A 22,741-nucleotide genomic window follows, 5' to 3' on the forward strand; every position below is an offset into this window, starting at 1 on the left:
ATTGTGTGAGATGTGAAAAATCAGTTGGTTGGTTTGGGTCCTGAAAAATAACTTAAAACACTTGTTAACAGGAAACAATGGTTTAATATACAGAAAACAATGTACAGCAAATTCCACAGTACCTAATCTAGCAGCCTCAAATCTTTGCATGACAATACTCAGCCCAACACATGCTGGACCACTGGTACACAAGCTTCTGCACAAAACACAAAGAAAGCTGATGCAAACATAAAATTAATACATAAACTCTTATACAGGGTATTAATACTATCTTTAAAAAACTAGTTTATTTACTAGGACTTAATCTGACAAATAAAAGAACAAAAAAATGTTTCTTCAGTAGAGGGCAATGTACACAGAATTCCCATAGGAAAGTCAGTTACTCTCGTCTGGTTTTCCTTTGCTCAGATCTGAAAACCTACTTCTTGCTAAATCTCAGGCTGTCAGCTCTGAACATCTACTTGACTCCTTCCTTTTGCTTCGCAATCCATGTCCAACATAGTCCATCTCTCCAGCCAAAAGATAATTCTCTCTTTTCTTCGTATCTCCAGGCTGCCTTCCTCCACCCATCAGACCAGTCCTTCTGAGGCAGGGAGTCTACACTAAAATTGGTACAACAAAGGAGCTGGTCCAAACAAGTTTACACAATAATGGAATAAACTGGGAGAGAAAAAGAGTCTAACAAGAAGAGAGGACAAAAAAAAAAAAAAAAAAAAAAAAAAAAAAATGCAGACTGCCAAAACTAGTCAAACTGTCAACAAATATTATTATTTAAGTGTTGTATGCCATTTGCTTGAAACAATTTGTAGAAAACAATCCAATCTGTGATGAGAAAACTCACGGAATTTGCACCACAATAATGCACCTGCTCACAATGCTCTTGTTGACAAATTTTTGGCCAATGTAATATGGTGCCAGGCACTGTATCACTTTTTCCTATTTCCTCAACTAAAATTTCCATTTCATGGTCACTGTTTTGACAGAATTTATGCCATAATTTCTGCAAGTCTGAAGGGATTTCATGCAAATAACTTCAAAGCATGTTTTGAGAATTGAAATAAATTTTTAAGAATAAATTCAATCCTGCATTTTATTGAACCATTACCGATATTTTCTCATTACAGAGATATATGCTTATAATAGTGTCACCACCAATGGAAACTTTATTTTACATATTGAGACAGACAAGTGCCTACAAAAAAAAGTCAACATCATCATCAGACTGCTTTTATTCCCAAGGTGTGAGGTGTGACCTGGACAAAGGATGAAAATTTCATGAATCTCTCTAGTTATTTTTTTGTTTTTTTATTTAAATATTAATTATTAAATAAGAATTAGAAAAACGTATTTTATATTAATTATTAATAGTTAGTCAAACTATTATTTATTTATTTACAATATTACTAGTGATGTCATTAAGACAATGATTGCCAACCCCATACAACAAAGAAACAACAGACCCAGTAAAATAAATAAAACAGTTAAATAAAGCAATTTTTTGCAAACAGCCTTAAATTTAGTGAATTCAATGTAAAGTTTATCTTCGATTTTTATGGCGGCTTTCTGGTAGCAGTAAACAAAAGATTTAATGGTAGCATTAAGATGACAGTATAGAGAGTAGAGAGTACCGAAATGCACAGTATTTCTAGTATTAGTGAAGAAAGTGTGAAGGTAAATGTATTAGGATGGGAATAGACTGTTAAAATATCTATAAATATATATCAAATCAAAATATTCAATGCATTTATAGAAATTTGGTAAACCTAGGCAAACACATTCATTTACAGACTGCCCAGAAGTTGTAAGATTAGAAAATTTTTAAGTAAAATATAAATTTTAGCCAATTCTGAATAAAGTTTATTTAAAGTAGATAAAGGAGCAAAAGTCTAAATAGGTAGGGTATAGTCTATTATAGACTGTATGTTGGTAAAAAATAATTTTCTAAAAGTGTTCTTATTGGAAATTATTCTAAAGTTTCACCAAAGCATTCCCCTACAAATTGAGACCTATTTAATTAAATTTTTTATATGCAGTTTGAAAAACGTTTTGAATCAAATATTATATCTAAATCTTGAACTCTGTCAAGTTATTTCCAATCTTTGATTATTGATAAAAAAAAGTTATTGCAAGCTGGTGCTGTTATCAGGCTATAGATCATTATTTGTCTTGCTATAGTTTGTAAATTTAACTTCTTAAGTAAGGTATTAAGTTTACTAATATTGTATTGTAATAAATGACAACAAATACTGGCAAGTTTAATATCATCAGCATATGCATTTATGAATGAAAAAGAAATACTAGAGTGTGTTTTATTTATATAGGCTATGAACAGTAGATTACTAAGGTTCAAACCCTGAGGTATTCCTATCAGTGGTGGAAAATGCAAAAAGTAAAAATCAAAAATCTTAATCTGACAAGTATTTTATAGAAAAACATTATTAAGCCAGGTCAAAATAATGTTGTCCATTTCAAATTCCAAAGATAATTTGTCTAACGAAATACAGTAGGTGATTGGTTAACAAACATAATTTGCTTCATGACTTTGTTCGCTATCCGAATTGTTCGTTAACTGATCATCGATTTATCATAGGTTTTTATGAGAATTTGATTAATTTGTTCTGGAGACCCCAAAAAATAAAAAAATATATACTTTCTTACTATGTTTATTTATATGTAATATTAAAAATAAATATATTACAGTCTTGCATTTTTATTAGTCATTTTTTCTGTTTGTGGGGGTTAAAGAATCTGTCCAGTGTCGATTGCTTTTCTCTCTTCTTCAAGATTTTTCAGAAGTAATTGATAGCATTGTAATTGTAGAGATTCCCAAGCCTATTAACCTCAACCTGATTTGGATGCCATTCTAAGAAGTTGTTCTGACATCTTCCCACTTCTTTAAAAGATGTTTAATAGCAAATATCGGCATTAATCCTCTTTTTCAGAAGAAAACATATCTTGCTGAGTTTCTTGGCGTTCTCCATTCAAGAGTTCTTGGCGTTCTTCTGTCGTCAGATCAGTTTCAGGTTCCATTACAAGCTCTTCAATGTTCTTTATTTCTCAGATGTGATTTTTGTTACTCCTTAAGCTGATTGAGTCTTCTTGATAATACAGTATCTTTCTTAGATAAGATTGAACTGCGGCCTACTGTAGACCTATTCAAGCCATACTGCCCAGCAACATCAGAAATGTCTGATGTTTCTGGGCTCTGATGACTGAGCCAGATATTTAGATGCTAGATTGTCGATACACAAGGTCTTCAACCGGCAAAGAATTAGAATTTTAGAAGCGGTTGAGATCTACAAGGTGAGCAGGAATGGAATCTGCATCAACATGGATGTCATTCATGTATAAAGTGCATGGAAATACTTTCTAGACTCGTAAATACTTTCACAGCCGTTTTCAATCTTTCAAAAATTTACAAGGCAGCTATGTTCTATTTATAAAATGGTATTTTTCCATTATATTTCCTGAAGAGGAAATTAATATTAATTTTTATATATTATAATATATAATGTATAATAATATATATATATTATTTAATTATTATAATTATATATTATAATAATTAAAATTAATTATTAAAATATATTTGGACTTGGTTGTTATAAACAGAAAAAGCAATATTTTAATGCTTGAAATGGCATTTTGTAAACCATATGCAGTAATTATTCTTATTTCAATGGGCACCCCAGAGGTTTGGGCTGTGTTTTGAGTCATACAAAGGTTTCATTTTCATTCTTACAATTTTCTGTGAAGTATATGTCATCATATGGGTTATCCACCCTAAATTACATTATTTATTTACACAGGTTACTTGTTTTTCTTAAAAATTCAGTTTAACATGTTTATGCAATTGATACTTTCTTACTGTAGCAAATTTCTAATAAATACATAATGAATTCTTTTTCCACAGTCAAAAGTTAAATGAATGCCTCAAGTTACTTTATTAACTGTAGGAATGTATGATAAATTTATTATTCACAAAATGAATTTGACAGTAGAATCTCCAATTGCCCATTAAGATTAAAGACCTACACTTTCATAAACAAATGCTGATGATTAGATTTTTGAATTTAAATATGGTAAGATAAATAAAATAAGATATCTTCTAACTCAATTACTGGTACTAATGACAACCTTTAAAAAACCTTTACATCCAGTAACAAAACATTCAATAATAATTTTGGAATTTGATTGTTCCCTAACCTGAAGCAGACCTTAGGTAAGGTCAAAAGTGTTCATTGGATGTTTTATTAAATGTTTTGTTACTGAATGTAAAGATTTGTTAAGGGTTGTTAAATAAAACAATTTTGAATATATTAAAGTATTTTACTTTGCCAAGCAGTTCAACTTAACTGTACTTAAATAATTTAGTACAATTAATAGTTTGGAACTTTTTATTTTCTTGATTCTAATAAACTAATTTAAAAACTGAATTTAAATAAAAATTTTTATAAAAGAAAAAAACTTTAAAATAATTAATTTTATTAAGTTTAGCTAATTAACAAATTAGAAAATAATGAAAATGCCATAAAATGGATAATGTTTGGCAACTATCTCAAGTATTCTGCATGTATTGTACTGTATCAATCATTTTTCATTTTAATGTTGCATCATAATGTTGTCTCAGAGGCAATTTAAATGTTAAAAGTTATTTTAAATTAAATGCTCTTTACTGAAAAAACTCCTTTAAACTTCTGTGATCATTAAGTAGTGTAGCCAAAGATGTCTGTTAGTAGGTGCATAACACACAATGCTGTCTACTTGCAATGACTGCTGTAAGGAACCAAGTCCGAGCGTTATTTTTATTTTACTTTTATTTTGCTTATTATTCTATTTTTGTTTGGGGCTTATGTTTTGTTAGGACGAAGGTTTCCTCACCAATCACCTTAAGCATTTAAAAAAAGAAGAAATAAAACCCAACTCACCGACGGAAGAAAAGCGCCATAGGACTCGCGCACATTTGCGCTTCCCGAGCGGCAAAGAATAAGTCCGCACCGAGAAAGAGGGGGGGAGACCCCACAAGCACGAGATAGAGACTCGCTAAACCTTAAATAATAAAAATGTCCCGGAAAATTGTAAAAACAAATAATGTAAAAGGTTAGTGAGTAATTGTCGGAAAATAGGCTGCCAGACAACGAAAAAAGTTCTTGTTAGCATTAAGTGAAGCGTGCAATGCCATAAGGTTGTAAATGCCAAAAAACAAATTTTTCAGCAGAGAGAAAAAACACTTTTTCTAATGAACAAACTTTAATCAAATGCTAGAAAAATTATTTTAACAATTTATAGTTTGGAATAAAACATTGGGTTTAATTTCAAACACCTACGAATAATAGTAAGGAAACAAAAAAAGTTTAAAAACAGGGTTAGAGCCATAACGTTGTAAATGCCAAAATTGTGCAAGTGCATAAAGTTGTAAATGCCAAAAACGATTGCAGTCATAAAATTAATGTTTCTACAGCTGAAAAACAGTCTTGAATACCAAAAACTTACATTTAAATTATTAAACACAATTTACAAATTCAATATCAATTTTAACATTAAAAACTGACAATAATCTATTAGTGACTTGAACTGGGCTGTAATCTTTATCAATAAGGTATTAATTTAGTGTAATAAAAGTTAAAACGTATTTAAAAACTTCAAATTTGAAAGATTAATGGAAGTCCAAATATCATTTTGAAATATCAAATAATAAAGTGACAGGTTAACTATTAATAAACTGGCATTTAGTTATCCGGTTCTGCTAGCATCTCCTTGAAATAGGTTTGTGCTATTGGATTTAAAAATGGTATCATTTTACCAATGTCAGGTTTCTTCTTTTGAGGAATCCCAAAGTGGGAGCGAGCAAGAGGAAGTGGAAGATTTTTGAAATCATCAATGCTAACTCCATCTTTCAGCACATTAAGCCCAGTGCACCATCTTGCTGCTCTACCTCCATCTTTAGCAATCATAACTTTACCAAAGTTATTTGATGAGAGTCTAATTTGGGATGCTGTTGAGATTCCCAGGTCTTTTGTATTCAAAAATGCGTGGGCAATCGATTTAAAGTCATGAAATTTCTCAAATACGATGCAGGTAAAAGGGTTTTTGGTCCCTGCACTTTTAATGATGTCCACAAGATCCTTTAGTGTGTAGGCTTTGCATTTTTTCCTCCGTTTTTCAATTAGAGCAAAGTCTCGATCACAGCTGAGAAATGTGTGACCCTTTACAGGGTATTTATGTGTTATTTCTGAAAATACATTATTGGCCAATAACACCAGATACATGGCTATCACGTATTGATTTTTGTTTTGACCAACACAATTGTCTGTCCACAAAGTCAGCTTCTTTCGGTCACCAATAGCAGCCTCAGTAGTAATATAATGGTATATGCAGGATGATATTTCCAAAGACCCTCTTCCTCCAAAATTCTCACTCCACAAACACATGCATCCTTTCTCTTTAATTGAATCGTGAATTCCAAGGTTGTAGCATGCCAATTGTTTGAGCATAATACATTTCAGTGTGTGTTAATTGTGGTATATACATTTGCTGCTGCAAGTCAAAAGATATAACATACGAATCTGAGGTTTTAGCATTTTTTGTGTCATCAGACATGTCTTTTGTGTTTACTTCAGCTCTGTAATGATGTAATTCCAGTTCTGTTTTTGCTGATGCATCACCAGCTTTTATTCGTACATCAAGGCGGTCACAAGTTGAGCAAGTGTCCATGCGAGGTCTTTGAAAAGACAGATTGAATTTGGTCAGGAAAATTTCATTGTACCATTGTCGAGTAACTGGGGCTTTGCTCCCAGCATACTGTTGACAATATTTCTCAAGGAAGGCTCTATACATTCTGCTAACATTGAGATCAGGTGATAAGTACATTTTATCTGCACTTTTGGCTCGAGCATAATGACTTTCTTCACTTGGAAAACTCTTAATGTGCTCAATTATTTTTTCCGTCCACAACTGCTTTTCAGTACATTTTCGCTGGCCTCCTCTTTGATCAGTAGCATCCATTTTTCCTTCCAAAATCTTTTCTCTAATCAACTGAATTCTTCTTGCAGTAACCCCGAATGTATTACACAAAGTCTTAAGACAAACTCTTATTTCACTTCCACCGGGAAGAAGCAAATGATAACTGAAAGAGTGTTGCCTTCTACTTCCAGAAGGATGGTGGTACTTCCCATATCGTCTTCTTTTTATCATCTGGGGATGAACAAGTCTTTGAAGATAACTCTGTTGCTTATTGTAGTCAGCCAGTTCATAAAATTGTTGGAAGAGTTCCTGATGGTAAGCCAACGTTACGTTTTTGCAAGCGAAGGAACACTTGCAATGTCACCTGTAACGTAAACAAAAAGTTTGACAAACTTGTTGGAAACAGTCATATACAAGTTGTTCACCCATGCATAGACACAATAACTATCCATATCTTGCAAATCTCAAATCTACGTCTATATTTTTGAAGTATTAAGTCTTTTACTTACCCCTGTTGGTGGATCCTTTCTCGGATTAACTTTCTGTGATATGGGAGAAATGTACTCTAAGCCACTATTTTTTTGTTTCTTTCGAATGTTCTTCTTCCATTTTTCTGCACATTTCTTTCTTCTTTTAGGTATTTCATACTTTAAGGAATTCATTTCACTCGTAAAAAACTCACTGCATTACAAATTGGAATAACAAAATGATGTAAAAGTAAACCGTAACATTTTACGCGCCAAAAGTCACGTGGCTTGCGCTTTGGCGCTTAAAACGTTATGGCTTGCACATAACGTCATCTTCAAAATATAGCCACTTAGAGCGCCACAATCGCCACAATATTTTTTTGTAGGAAAAAACATTGCATTTAAAATTCATTTCTTCAATAAAACGAATTTTGAGAAAAATGGCATTTACAACCTTATGGCATTGCACGCTTCAAGTATGTAAATGAGGGGAGTGATCGCATTCAGACTTGTGACGTCACCTCACACTATAAATCCCGAATCTCAAGTGAAGACGGAGAGGTGAATTCCGGATAGCAACAAGCTTGGTGAGCTTCGTAGCAGTAAGCGAGAGAGGTGTCCGATAGGATCGAATAGTTCCAAGGTGATTTTGAAGTGATTCGAATATTGGATCGACGATAGGAAGTCTTGAGAGTTGATGAAATAGGTTCCGAGTATATTGAGGTGACGATTAGGATCTATAGTTTATAAGAATTATTGTTATAAGTTAAGGCTTTGGTTTGAAGGAATTGAATATTGTCAGGTTGATTTTGTTGAATTTCATTGAATAAATTATTGTTTGATTTTTACTAAATATTGTACATAGTTATCGCTAAACGACTAATTAAATCTTTGATTTTTTTCTATTGACAAATCTTGTCATTATTTAATTCGGTGCACGCTTAAAGTCCAGGCCTGGCACGCTAACGCGAATCAGAGTAAAGTACCCGGTAGGTTAACGGTTGTTTCCGGCACACGGTAGAGTCGATAATAGTCGGAAATTAAAATAGTACTTTACACTGCAACTTCTTTTGGCAATCATTGCAAGTAGACTACAAATTTAAAATGCATCTGTATTTCAGTCAAGTAAAAACAAACAAAAAAGGATGTTTTAAAATTGAGTAAATATGTTATTAGTATTCATAAAATCTAACAACAACAAGCACTACACATAAGAACAATAGCCAGCAAGCAACTACAAAAATCTATGATAAATAAAAGCAGACATTTTCACCCATGTTGAATGGTTATCATCAGACTAAAAAATCTTTGCAGTTTCAATGCAGGTGTTAAAGCAAACAGCTTGTTGAATCTAATATTAATCTTATGAATATTAATATCATATTTCCTTGATTGTAAGATAGCTCAAACATTTTTTTGAATGATCTTAAAAACGTTCCATTTCTGCTTTCCATTTTGAAAACATTCTAAATTGAAGATGATCTCCTGTGCAGATCAAAAATGTTTGTGATTGCATTAAATATCCTGGAAATTCTCATAAGATTCAGATGTATGCTGTTTTTTGTGATTGTAAGATAAACTTTAATTAGCTTGATTTAATGTAAGAAGCATTTCCAGTTTATTTCCTGCCTTGTAGCAAGCAAATAAATATATTTAAGATTTGTACTTATATTGAAATATTCTCACAGAATACTTGATTCATAAAATATTACTATTCTTTCTTTTTTGAACTTTTTCTGCTCTATAGACACTAAGAATTTATTTATAACAAGCCCATAACTGATTCAGTTTGGTACACAATGGGCCCACAGATGACAAGAAATGGAACCAAACATATCCAGAATAAATCCATGAAAATTTCTGAGACTGGTCCTGAGAGCAGCAGATTAATACTTCAATGACCTCAGTCATCTAGATTGAGAATAATAATTTCAAACTTTATATACAATTATACTTTTTATAGAGTTTTTATTTTGATATAGCATCATATGTGTTTATATAAATTTTAAATTTGAAGAAAGTAGATATGATAAATAAAATATGGAATGGAAAAGTATATGAACTAAACTGTAAGAAAAAATATACAACTTACCTTGATTTACACCAGAAAACTAAGAATTACTCCTTCAGAATCTACAATGGACTGAACTGATAAAATCCTTTATCTTCCATCATTCAATAACTTATATAATTAAACTTAAAAAATTAGATTAAATAAAGTATGCTAGAAATGTTTAATCTCTCAATTAATATTTAGTTCTTATAAAATTAAAAATTTACTTCATTTTGTACCTTAATATGTATCATATGAAGATGTAGCTTTGTTAGGTTTATAACTTAAATTTTTCTAAATACACTCAAACCTGTTTTTGTGCGGTCTTTTTTTGTGTGATTTTTTATATGTGCAATGTGTTTTGTGCAATTATTTTTGTGCAGTATACCAATTTGATTGAAATTCATATATCGCACACAAAAAAAATCACACAAAACAAATCGCACAAAAATAGACTACACTCAAACCTGTTTTTGTGCGTACTATTTTTAAATTTTATTGTATTCATTTAGATAATACTGTTGAAATCAATATTTTATTAATTTAAACTTTTATTCACACAAAAATTAATTTTATTTGAATGATTTATAGACAAACATTGAAAAATAATTTGAAAATTATCAATGATCTATGGTGCAATTACAGAAATGTATAAATAATATTAAAAATTGGAGTGATTTATAACTTAAGTTGTGACAGGAATAGTCTTCTCTACCAAGGAAGAGAGCAACAATAGTTAGTTACATAATGCTATCTGTAACAACAGTCACTGTCATTCTAACAGTTTCTAATGTATGGATGTAGTTTCTAAGTTGTGTTAAATAAATATGTGTAGATATAGAAAATTGGCAATGAGTACAGGATCATATATTTCTGAACATAAGGATTATTTTGTCGCGCCCGTTGGCAATGTGCCGATTCAAACCAATAGAGGGCGCAGGAAAGAAGAGAAAAACGAACTTTGAACTTGTCACTCACTTTCAGACCAACAGGTGCTGAGAACGAACGTTTGGAATGAGTGACCAACACAAACAAAAGGAACTAGACCTTTTGTAAGCAATCGCATGATTGATGTTGAACTGTAAAAACATTGTACATACATTGTACATTGCTGTATATACTTGAAAATAAAAAATATAAAAATCCAACCAGACATTTTCTCATCAGCATCGAATCATTCTGATTTGGTGACTGAACACCAAATTCTCAAAGAAAGTATGACTTCCATAATTGGATCTATTCAAATAGTTCAAAAAAATTTTAAATATATGAGGAAAACTCTCAATATGTTCCAATTTTAGGGTGATGAACACATTCAAACAACACTTATAACAAGAAAGGAATTATTTATTCTCACTTTTATTATACAACAGTAAGTTATCTATCATAAGCATTTCACCAAAGTAACAATGCTTTGGCCTCTTCTGTGATTGCCCATAAAGTCGCCCCTAAAGTTGGAACAGATTGAGAGTTTTCATCAGTTTTTAAAAGTTTTTTGAACTACTTTAATTGGATCTATTCAACTGTTATAACAGTTCAAAAATTAGTATGACTGGCACAAACAGTTAGAACAATTTTTACTGGCAAATTCAGGACAATAAAAATGCCTCAACTTCAATCTTTCTGCTAGGAAGATATGGATACAAAGTACTAAAAAAAATCTGTGCACACCTAAGAAGCCATCTGAATGTAATACTCCTAATTGGTAAAGAAAATGGCTGACCGTTTGACACCCAAAACCTTCTGAGGTTAGTGAGAGATTTCATTTTCATAAAAAATATCGGAAGGAAAGTGAATCGGTTGCTGATTTTGTGTTAAGCTTGAAATCTTTCTCTCTTCACTGTTAATTTGATGAAGATCCAAACAACTGCCTGAGAGATCAGTTCATCATAGAAATTAAAAATAAACAAACTGAGAGAGCATTATTTGCATGAAAAATCTGAAATTTGATGATGCAGTTCAATATGGAGTTTCAGTCGAAGGTGCTCATCAAGAGGCTGAAAAGACTCATGGATTTAGTGCTCAGCTCACACAAGAGTGTTCTTGTAACAAAAAAGATTCATACAAAGGCACAAAAGTGTCTAAACCATTACAGAAAGCTAATTGACTCACAAGTCCAATTGGGGATCAGCCAGTACATATGTCACTAATGCAGTACTACTGTTGAATTTACTGATGTCAGTTTTATGTTCCTTGATTCTTGTTAATGACCTCAAAGCATCCCCTACAAAACATAAATCATTTACTCAACACAAAATGAATCAATTGGCTCTTTGTCATTACATAGTAATCCATATATGATGGGATTTCTTTTGAAGATGATCTTCCTTCCTACGACTCTGCTTATCTTTCTGTATATATTATAGAGGGGGCCCTATATTCTAGCACTGTGCACTTTATTCTCATGTCATTACACTTCTTTCTTCTCATCTCTTGTGCACTTCCTGATTAAAATTATTATATTCTTATATTTAAATGTAAATCAGGGTCCCAGGATTTTGATATATTCCAGCTCCTTAACTCCTGTCTTGCATATTTATGCAGTGTGTACGGACTCTTATCACAGCTGTGAAACCTGCCATCTTGTAGTTCATTGGGTCGTCGTTGAGTCATGAGATGCCTGATACAAATAGCAGATTAAATGTTGGTTTCCTGTAGATATTCATATTAATTTCACCTCCTTTAAGCATAAGTGCTATGTCTAGAAAGTGTTCAGCTGTATCACTTTCTTGTTCTAACTCTATTTTTAATCCATACGAATTCATACTGATGTCATTGAAGAAGCTTACTATAGTAGGCTGTTTTCTCCATATTATTAATATGTCATCTATACACCTGGCATAAAGTATGATATTTTTGTTGTATTTGGGTAAGATGTTATCTTCTAATGCCCTTAGATCCATTTCAGAGTGTGTCCCTGAAAGCAGGTTTCCCCTAGGGATCCCTCTCGTCTGCATCATTGCAAATATCAAATAATCAAAATATTTAGCCACACAACTGTCTATTGGTGTTACAGAAAAGGTTTAATTTTGCAAGTACTTTCAACAGTATATAGCTGTCCTCTTCAGGCAGCAATATTTCATAGAGAACAGAACATTTCAATTTAAAACAGAGCACAAACAGCAATGAACATTTTTTCAAAACTATTTCTCATGCACAAGCATGGAACATAAAACCACATAAAAATACAAAATTATACAACACTACAAAAAACAACAGGGGATGTACAAAGAATAACATTAATAAAAGTTACCAAATTAAAATACAAAAATAAATAAATACACAGCATTGATAAAGAAAGATATTTTATCAAAAAATATGAAATGCACAGATTTAAAAACTTAAATAGTGCTATCCACCTGACCTTTTTAGACCATTTCTGTAACCTGAAGATGATTGCTTAAGGCAATTGAAAACATTTGTTTTTCATTAAATTTACATTTTTTGAATTGGAGTTTTGATTTCTGTCAAGTATTTCTGCAATCTTATCCAGTTTGTAATATTGTGTTATGAAACTAAGCAGTAAAGGAAAACACAAAATCTGTTTCTATCAAGAGAATGGCAAGTTATGGCAAGTTAATCAGAAAGATGGCAAGCTTAATTAGTAGAGCAAAAAGTACCATTGCATGATTTTTAAAGAATTAGAAAAAACATGACATCCCAAAGATATGACCAAAATCAAAGTTTATGATGCACATAAAACATGCCACAATCCATAAAGCATGCAAAACAGGACAGTCTTCCACAACAACAGTTGCCAATTTATAATTTCCTGTAACATGAAAAACATTGTCAATCCTCAAGAACATAAAATATACCAAAAAATTAGTAAAACCAAGCTTGATAAAAGAGCATAAATGAAAGCACCAATTTGGGGAAAGGAACACATGACTTAAACTACAGAAAAATGGGTGGAAGATGTAGAAAAATCAACATTATTTACAGACAAAAATGTTAATGTAAACCGTCTGGCATCAACATTGATTATTGAAACAACCTATGTATTTTTCAAACATGTACGGTACAAGGTGGTGGCAATCTTATGGTTTGGGATGGATTTTCTTCCAATGGTACTACCTTCTTAGCACTCCTGGCAGTTTGACATCTATCCAGTATCAGGAAGTTCTGGAAGACCATGTTTACCCCTCACCAAATGTATCTGTAGCAAAACTGGATTCTACATAATGCTCTCTATGATCATGCATGAGCAACACAAAAATGATTGCAGGAACAAAACATTAATGTTACAACTTGGCCTGCAAGAAACCCAGATCTAATACCAATGTTTTATATCTGGTCTCATACACCATCATTATGCCAATTTTACAAATAAACTGTATAATTATAGTAATAATAATATGAATTTTGGATTATTATTTCAATGAAGTAAAATAACTTTTATAAGATGTCCTAGTGCTGTTACATTACATGAAATGTCCTAGTGCATCAATAGAATTTGTTGATATTGTCCATTCTAATATTTCACCATCACTTAACATAATATTAAATTATTTCTTATAATACACTAAGAAAATCATTGTTCTTAAATGATAATCAGAGATAAAAGAATATTTTACTTTAAACATATATAATTTTACATTATCATTTAATATGAATTAAAATTAATCAGTTTAGTTTTAAAAAATTATTCAAAATTATTCCAAAGAAACTTTTCTGAAATAAACTTCTTTGGACCAAAAAATAAAACTGCAAAATTTATTAAGAGTTGCTTTTTCAAAATTTGAAGAATGTTTTAAATTATAATGCAATGTAATAGTATTTTTGATGTAAAAATAACAAATGTTTAAAATGTAACTAAGTAGTATAATTTAAAAATAAAAGTAATAAATGGAAACAAAAAACTGATATATTATCATTTCCATCTCAACACCTATCAACCTTTAAATGCAGCCTTCTAATTCTAATTCTGAATTAGAATTAGAAAGCTGCATTTTAAAGGTTGATAGGTGTTGAGACGGAAATATTAATTAGTGCAGTTAAAGAAGAATGTGATATATTATCAGAACAGTTGATTTAAGAGGCTACCAGGTTATTCTTCTACAATGAATTAATGTACTGAAAACTGGATAATATTCAAAACACTTACACAACCAAAAATCTTGCTTGTGAAACAAAATGATGCAGAAAAACAAATATTTTCAATTGCCTTTAGCAATCATCTTTAAGTTAAAAATGTGTTCAGAAACATAGAGTAGAATGGGTGATGGAATTTAATAATTTAAAATATAAAACAGAATGTTTGATTGGCAGTCGGTGGTCATGTGCTTGCATTGGGATGTAAATATTGAGATGTAAAAGTACAGTAGAGCGTCGTTTATCTGAAAGCCGATCAACTGAAATGTCAGTTAACCGAAAGCTTTCCAGTCGAACTGTGTTGTGCTGAATCAAATGTTTTTTATACTAGATTAACTTCTAAAATATAATTTTTTTGTTTTTATATTTTTCAATATATTTATTTTGTTTGTACAAAATAAAGAAATAATTTTTAACGATACAATAGCCACGATTATTATTATAAAAATTTTTGTTAGGCTTAAAATCGACAAAAATTCAATGCAAAGCAACACGCAATGGAGAGAAATTTCAACATGGGATAGGTTAATATTTTTTTTCGTACATAATCGGTTATCCAACCCCAGTCCTCAATTGATTCAGATAAACAACACTCTACTGTAATATTAAATATCCAATAGTGCCCTCCTAACTGAGGATAATGTGTTGTTTTTCTCCAACATTTTGTGTTTTACTAGCTGGATATTGGTCGTGTAAATGTTTTTACAATGAATTATTCCAACACTCAAATTACTGAATCAATAAGTGTATCAATTATAAATTTTCCACCAGTCAATTAATTCTCAGCTTAAAATGAAGAATTCTAGTCATATATAATCTTGCTTTTAAAGAACTATCAAGAAAATTCAAACTTAAGGACCAAAGTACATTCATGTCTTGCTAATCAAAAGGTCACTAGAAGCAGTGATTTTAAGTTCTTCAGCTGCTCTCTTTTGTACGGGAAAAACCACTGAAACATCATCTGTTTAATTTCATCATCTTTGTTAAAGACTCTTTCAAACAAAGTTACAAAAAAGTTTGAAATAATGATAAATTTTTGAAAACAAAACCTTATATATAAAATCTTTTATTTGAAGCTATAAATTAATTTATGAGTAAGAAACTTCAAATCAATGTAATCATTAACCTGAAATCTGAAAAAATCAAATGAATCAGTGTAACTAATAGTATGTGACAACCTACTCACAATTCCTCAGACTAGAGTGGAACTATAGTTCAAAACCTCTTAGAGAACCTCAAATAAATCTCCAATAAATTATCATCTTTAGAACGATTAATATTTTCAATCCTCTGTCTGGCTCTTCAAGTCAACTGTTCTAGAGCCTCAGACAATGACATCCAGGATGATCTACAGTACATTGACATCATTAGGAAAGCCAAACGATTAGAAAATATCAAGGCTCTGGAAGCACTAGAAATATATAAAGCTGTAAAACAGGAGCAGTATTAATTTCAAAGAAGAAAAACGAGTGTTCTCTGCATGGCAGGTATTACTTTAAAACCACAATCTGACACATTTATAACATTAAAATAAATTCCACAGAATTACCCATCTGAAATACTCTGAAAAATTTGTACTGCACTTTATGATAATGACGTCATGCATCAGTTTAAAACTGGAGACACAATCAATAAACAGAATAGTTTAAAAAATGAAACAAAATTAGAGATGATGTTCCAAGTGTTCTGATTCTAGAACAGTTGACCCAATGAAAATCAAGGCATGGGATTGAAAATGCTAGTCATTCTAAAGGTGATAATTTACAAAAGATTTATTTAAGGTTCTCTAAGAGGTTTTGAACACTATTTCATGACCATTTCTTAGTTCAACTGTATTTTGACAATAGATTTTTATTTTTGTTTTACCTATATGTATTATTTTTATCTGTAAGTTATTGTTTTTTCTTATTATATTTAAAATATTTATTATTTTTTTAATGTCAAAATAATTATCTGCATTGCATTATAATTAAGAAAATCATATGGCAATTTTTGATTTGTTCTAATCCAGGGATGGCGAACCTTTTTGAGTCTGTGTGCCATATTGTAAGCATACTTAGCTTTAAAGATGTTAATGCATGCCAAAGTCTTAGACTTTGAATAATGATATTTAAAGAAATTAAACAAATATGCTTTAATTCAAATAAATGTAAAAAATTTGATTGAAAAAAGGATGATCAGGTGATAAACAGAAAGGATGATTGAAAAGGACAGAAATCATATGATACATTACATGCCACATTGGGCACGCATGCCATAGGTTCGCCACCCCTGTTCTAATCTATTGAAATAGCAAGTGCTTCAAAAACATATTTTGAAATAAAGCTTAATCTACTCTTAAACAACTACAAACTGATTTATTTTTGTTACTTGTAATTTCATTTAACAAAGTAATGATAATATGTTTAACTATTTAGTTGAAAATGTGATATTTTCAACTAAATAGGTGATACATAACTATTTATACCAATGTAATTCCATCCATAATTATCTAATGAATAACAACTATTTAGTACATAAAAGAAAAACAAACATCTTTTAGTTTACAGACTATATTGGTAAGTTTTTAAGATGATAAACAGTTCATTCATTATTCGAAAAATAAATTGTTATAAAATAATCTGTATAATATCAATGGTTGTAATAATGTGTTTAGACAATGTAACAAATTCCTAAATAACAAAAAAAATCAGTTATTCAATTAAAATGACTTCAATTTAAAATGTTTTTTACTTAATTTAAAGAAAACAAATCTCAATAAATGCTTTCAAAATTTCATTTTTACAAAACATTCCTATTGAAGCTATGTTATCAATTCAATAAATTTAAATTTTGAATAGCTCCATGAAAAATGCACAATGAAATGAGAAATAATTTTTATTACATATGATACTTTTTACTTTATTATTAATTCAAATATATCTTAAAACTATAATAATTTTAGACTGAGATGAAAAATTAAAGTACTTATTATGTTAATACTTATTAAATGATTTTATCCATGCAGAATTTTTCTTAAACTGTAATTTTCTATCATTAAATATGAAAACGAATTTTAAAACTCGTTCTTTAATATTTCAACATTATAGAGTTATCATAATTAAAAAGTAGATATTTGGAGCTCTCCATAGAAAAACTATTTGGAAATCTTAACCAAATTTAGATTATTACTTATTCTTTCAACTATCAGGTTTCAATTTTTGAGAAAAAAATCTTACTTCAGAATTCAGCTATTAGAGAAAAATTGGTATTACCATCTCCTTAATGTGCATATTATGTACATTTTCTAACAAATTCCATGTATGAAAAGAGTCACACAACATTCTTCACAATTTTTCAATAGGATAATGGTCACAGTGCTTACTGTGCATTCATGAAAGATCTAAGTCAATATATGAGAGTGCACTATGTGCATGCCCTACAGCAATGACATATTTTGCATGAAGGAATGATTAACCAATCATCTCCAATGTTGTGGCTGCCAAGTCATCAAATTGGAACAGTAATTTTTGATTAGGAAAGTACCAAAAAAGACTTCTTTATCAAGGTTATGTCTCCAATTTGTCTATGCTCAAAAGACAATTTTACATGTGTAGCAACTCCACATGAATCAAGTCACATTCCACTATCAAGTGTGTTGTGCAGCAAATGTAGTTTTTATGGCATAGAGATGGAGAACACACAAAGTCTGTATCTTAATTTTCAATTCCACATCTGTAATTGAAATAAAATTATTGCATTTTGTTTCCTAACTCCTGAAACTCATTAAAAAACAAACATAATATGCACATTAAGGAGAAGGCAGCACCAAATTTCACCCTAGCAGCTGAATTTTGAAGTAAAATTTTTCTTCCCAAAAATTGATATCATAAGCTTGGAGCAGCATGTATACCAAATTGACTGAGATTAACCCAATAGTTCTTTCCACAAAAAATCCAAACTCCTACTATTCAATTATGATCCCTTGAATTTTGAATTAAATTTAATATTTCCCAAATTTAAAGTACTTTATATGTTTTTATATTATCATTATATTTTTTGATATTTCAAAATCATAATAATAAAAAAACACAGAGTATTAAGAGGGATAATGAGTAAGTATAAATAAAAATGCTTGTTAATATGAACAAAGATAACATTAGTGGGTATAAGAAAGTGGAAGCATGCAAGCTTTGTGTTTTAATCATCAAACTATTCATTTATAAAAAAATTATAACTTTCAAAAAATAATATTTAATTAGTTATTATTAAATATTTGAGTATTGTATTTAATCCTGTGTAAAATTTGTATAAACAGGTAATTGGGAAATAAGGTTATGACTATGAAAGCATGTTTAAATGGTAATACAAATAAATCTGAAGGATAAAATCATATAAAATCATAACTTTCTATTAACTTTTATCTAAATCATAAAATAAAAGAAATCTCCTGAAATTAATATTAAAATAACTTCCTTTAAAATATTATCAAATTACTTTTATATTAACATTCTTTAACTTTTAAACATTCCAAATAAAAATCAGAAATTTTCAAAAACACACAAAACTTTATTTCAGCTAGCAAAAAACAAAACAAAACTTCATCTCTTGCTCTCTATATTACATTCACTTACTGTTAAAAAACAAAACTAAAATTAGTTAATAATAAAAATAATAACCCTCCCAATAAAAAAAAACATAGTGAAATTTCAAAAAATAATGAAAACTAAGTACTATACTGTAGTAACAGTAAAGTACAAAATAGAGAAAAAAGTCGGAAATTTGTACTATCATCACTTACTTTACTATACAGGGCTGTCCATCCGTCTTGTTTATTTTTAATCTAAAATTTGAAGGAATGCACACCGTCACAATTTAACTATTAATAAATATCTTTAACACTGTCAGTAAAAGGTCCTTTTTCTTTTTTTTTTTTTTTTGACTACTGCACCTTATTTATAATCTAACTTTTACCAAATTATATAACCGATAATTTCAAAAAACCCAAAACTAAGAGAGCAAGTCAAAATATATTTTTATATATATATATTATAATTAGTTAAGTAATTTTACAGCATTATACTTACAGTATATTTTGAGCCATAATACATCCCCACCAATCTCTACAATGACAATCAGCTGAAAATTAAAAACAAAAACTGAAACAAAAACATTTTAAAAATAACTTCCTTAAACATTAAATTAATTATAAAATTTATTAAATTCAACAATGAAAAAAGTAATCCTAGTATCATTTACCTGCTCCATCTCCTTGATCATGACTCATGCCTAAATTATGTCCAAGCATATGGGTAACAGTGCTGGCAACAATGTGAGGTTCATAAATATTAGAATCCTATAAAATAATAAACAAGTTAATTTTATTTTCACCATTCATTTCAAAACATTCATCTTTTAAAAACTCACCTCACTGACACCTACAGCTTTGGCAGTGCAAATAGAGTCGGGTACAGCCATGCCAACCTCATTACCCCTGAAATGTCTACCCCTTTATAAAAAATTAAATTATAGTTATGAGATTTGATATCTAAATAAAAATTAAATTCTAAATAAATTTTTTTAAATGTCAATAAGTACTTACGTTATGAGATGCGTAGCATCTTTGGCCACTTTATAAAGTTTACGTGACGTATATTCCATGAAATTGAGCAGAGTTTGCCGCACATCATTGCCCACTTCAATTTGGTCCCCATGTGCCCATGTTTCTACGTACACAATTGAAACCCGTGTATTGACCGTCCGAAAATACTAAATAAAACAAAAACATTATCTAATATTTAATTTATATGTTAAGAGTACCTTCAAAATACATATAAATCTATTTACAATAAATTGCAATAATTTGTAATTATAAAAAAAGATTTACTTTATAAATTAAAGAAACTGAAAACTAAATTGTTTTGTTATATAATAAAATTCTAAATAAAAATATATTAACTATACTGGATTAGAATTATAAAAAAATACCACCGTTTTAAACACTCCAGCAAAAGTTTAATATTTTAAACTTTTGCTGGAGTGTTCACTTGCTAAATGCACTACTTACAACGAAAAAATTACAGGAATACACCACAAACACTGATTGCACATTAGCACCCTGCAACTATTTGGATTCTCTACAACGAAGGGTCAAAAAATTCACATCTACACTATTAGCAAAACTTTTGCACATGCAAAAAGCCACAATCATGGCCCCAAAGAATCCCAGAATTTTCAGCTTTGGAAAAATTCATAAACTGGGGTACCAAATAAGACCAGTGATAGAGAAATGCAATTTGCCTACATTTCTTATTGAAAGACAACTGGTTAATTTCATTCGTTTCAAAGAAAAAGAACACCCGTATACCATCATAAACGCCCTACAACTAATAGAGAAGCTTAAAGGAATTGATCTCAAAGACAATGAATACATGATGGTCATGGATTATGAATCTTCATATCCCTCCTTAAAATTGCCACAGTGTTTCTGTGCTTTAAAGGATTTTACGCTAACAACATCGAGAATTCCAAAAAATACCATAAGCACATCTTAGAACTCTCAGATTTAATTTGTCATACATCCTTCTTCGAATTTGAAGGAAATGTTTTCCTAGAGTAGGGGAATTCCAATGGGCAGCCCTATGTCTGTAATTTGTCATACTTTGTGATCTGGTTTTACGTCAACTAGAGAATACAATATTACCGAAATTCCAGAAAAACATTATTCTTTACTCTAGATACATAGATGACATATTCATTCTATGGAGAAATAATCTCAACATACTAAATTTCTTAGATGACATCAATAATAATAACTAATCAATACCCAACTCGTACCACCTTATATAAGCAGCCTTGTTTAAAAGAATCTAACTAACGTTTTCGATCGTGTTTAACGACCTTCTTCAGGTTAGAACATCGAAAAAATCGAACATAAGAACGTTTAGCAGTAACGACCGCTCGTTTGGAACGTTTTAAGAACAACATTTAAATAGGATGGCATGCGCCATCTCTACGTCGATGAGTATTAAATAATACAATACAGGAGAATAATGTAAAGATAGATAACAAACAGTGAACAATAATAATAAAAATATATGCCTCGTGGGGATATTGAAAATAAAATACTAACAGAATATGGTGCGTGCTGAACATCTCATATACCTAGGGAAGGGTAGAGGCTGTGCGGAGACTGACCGGCGGGTTCATCGTAAGCTTCTGCAAATCCACCTTTCTGGCGTTTACGTGTCGCCTGAGCGCCAGGCCGTAGATATTTTACTAGCCTCTCGGAAGTTTATGGATTGCCCTTTCTGGCTAGCTTTGTAGATATGCCATGCCTCTGTATACCGTAGGTGCTTTATGTTACGAACTGTTTGTATTAGTCTTGCTTGGGCCCATTCGGCTTGGACTTCCTGGGGATCTGCTAGGACATAAGTCGCCAGCGCTGTGCAAGGCTGTTCGTTTCTTATGTTTCTCTGATGTTCCGCTAGCCTTTCCTTGAGTGATCTTCTGGTGGCACCAATGTAAAATAATTTATTCTGCCTCCGTGCGTCCGTAATCGGGATTTTGTAAACTCCCGGGAGGGAATTAGTGTCCGGGGGTCTTTATCAGCTCTTAACAGTTGGTATATAGTGGGACTCCTTTTGTATATTATTCTTTTGTTTGTAGCATTTCCTATGCGTCTATATATGCCGCTCAGTGCCGCTCTATAGTCCATCAACGTAAACTCCTCTGTGTTTAGGAGGTTTCTCTTCTTAGTGTGTGTCGTGGTGAGGCTAGTGATGGCTTTGTGACTGATCCCGTGCTTCTTAGCTAGCTTCATGATGTAATTCATCTCCTTATTTTCGTCTTGGGTGCTACTGCAGTGTGTGTGTGCTCGAGCGGCGAGCGCTCTGAATGCTGCGAGTTTATACGCTGGCGGGTCGTGCGAGTTCCATGGGATGAATATCGAGTTGTAAGTGGGCTTTCTGTAGACTTTAGTGTGGAAAACTCCTTGGCTATCCAGCTGTATAGATAAATCCAGGAAATGTATAAATTTATCATTTTCTTGTTTGAGTTCGATCTCGAGGCCGAATTTGTTTTCGTTTATGTCCGTTATGAATTGGAGTATGTTGGGTTTTACTTTCCAGAAAACCACTACGTCATCGACGTACCTAGCGTAAGTTAGGATTTGCGAAGCATATTT

General features: G+C 31.0%; 1 protein-coding gene across 1 annotated transcript in view; it reads right to left on the reverse strand.

Moving 5' to 3' along the window:
- The window catches only part of LOC136976189 (disintegrin and metalloproteinase domain-containing protein 11-like), a 155,245-nt gene that overhangs the window by 51,348 nt on the left and 81,156 nt on the right, over window positions 1-22,741 (reverse strand). The window contains exons 12-15 of the mRNA XM_067271415.1: window positions 20,159-20,325; window positions 19,984-20,065; window positions 19,816-19,912; window positions 19,644-19,695 (exon numbers count right to left, since the gene is read on the reverse strand). Of these exons, the coding sequence (XP_067127516.1) occupies window positions 19,644-19,695; window positions 19,816-19,912; window positions 19,984-20,065; window positions 20,159-20,325 (398 nt within the window). The remainder of the gene's footprint in view (window positions 1-19,643; window positions 19,696-19,815; window positions 19,913-19,983; window positions 20,066-20,158; window positions 20,326-22,741) is intronic.

This window comes from Centruroides vittatus, unplaced genomic scaffold (genome assembly GCF_030686945.1).
Source record: "Centruroides vittatus isolate TY-2023 unplaced genomic scaffold, ASM3068694v2 contig_397, whole genome shotgun sequence".
Lineage (NCBI taxonomy): Eukaryota > Metazoa > Arthropoda > Arachnida > Scorpiones > Buthidae > Centruroides > Centruroides vittatus.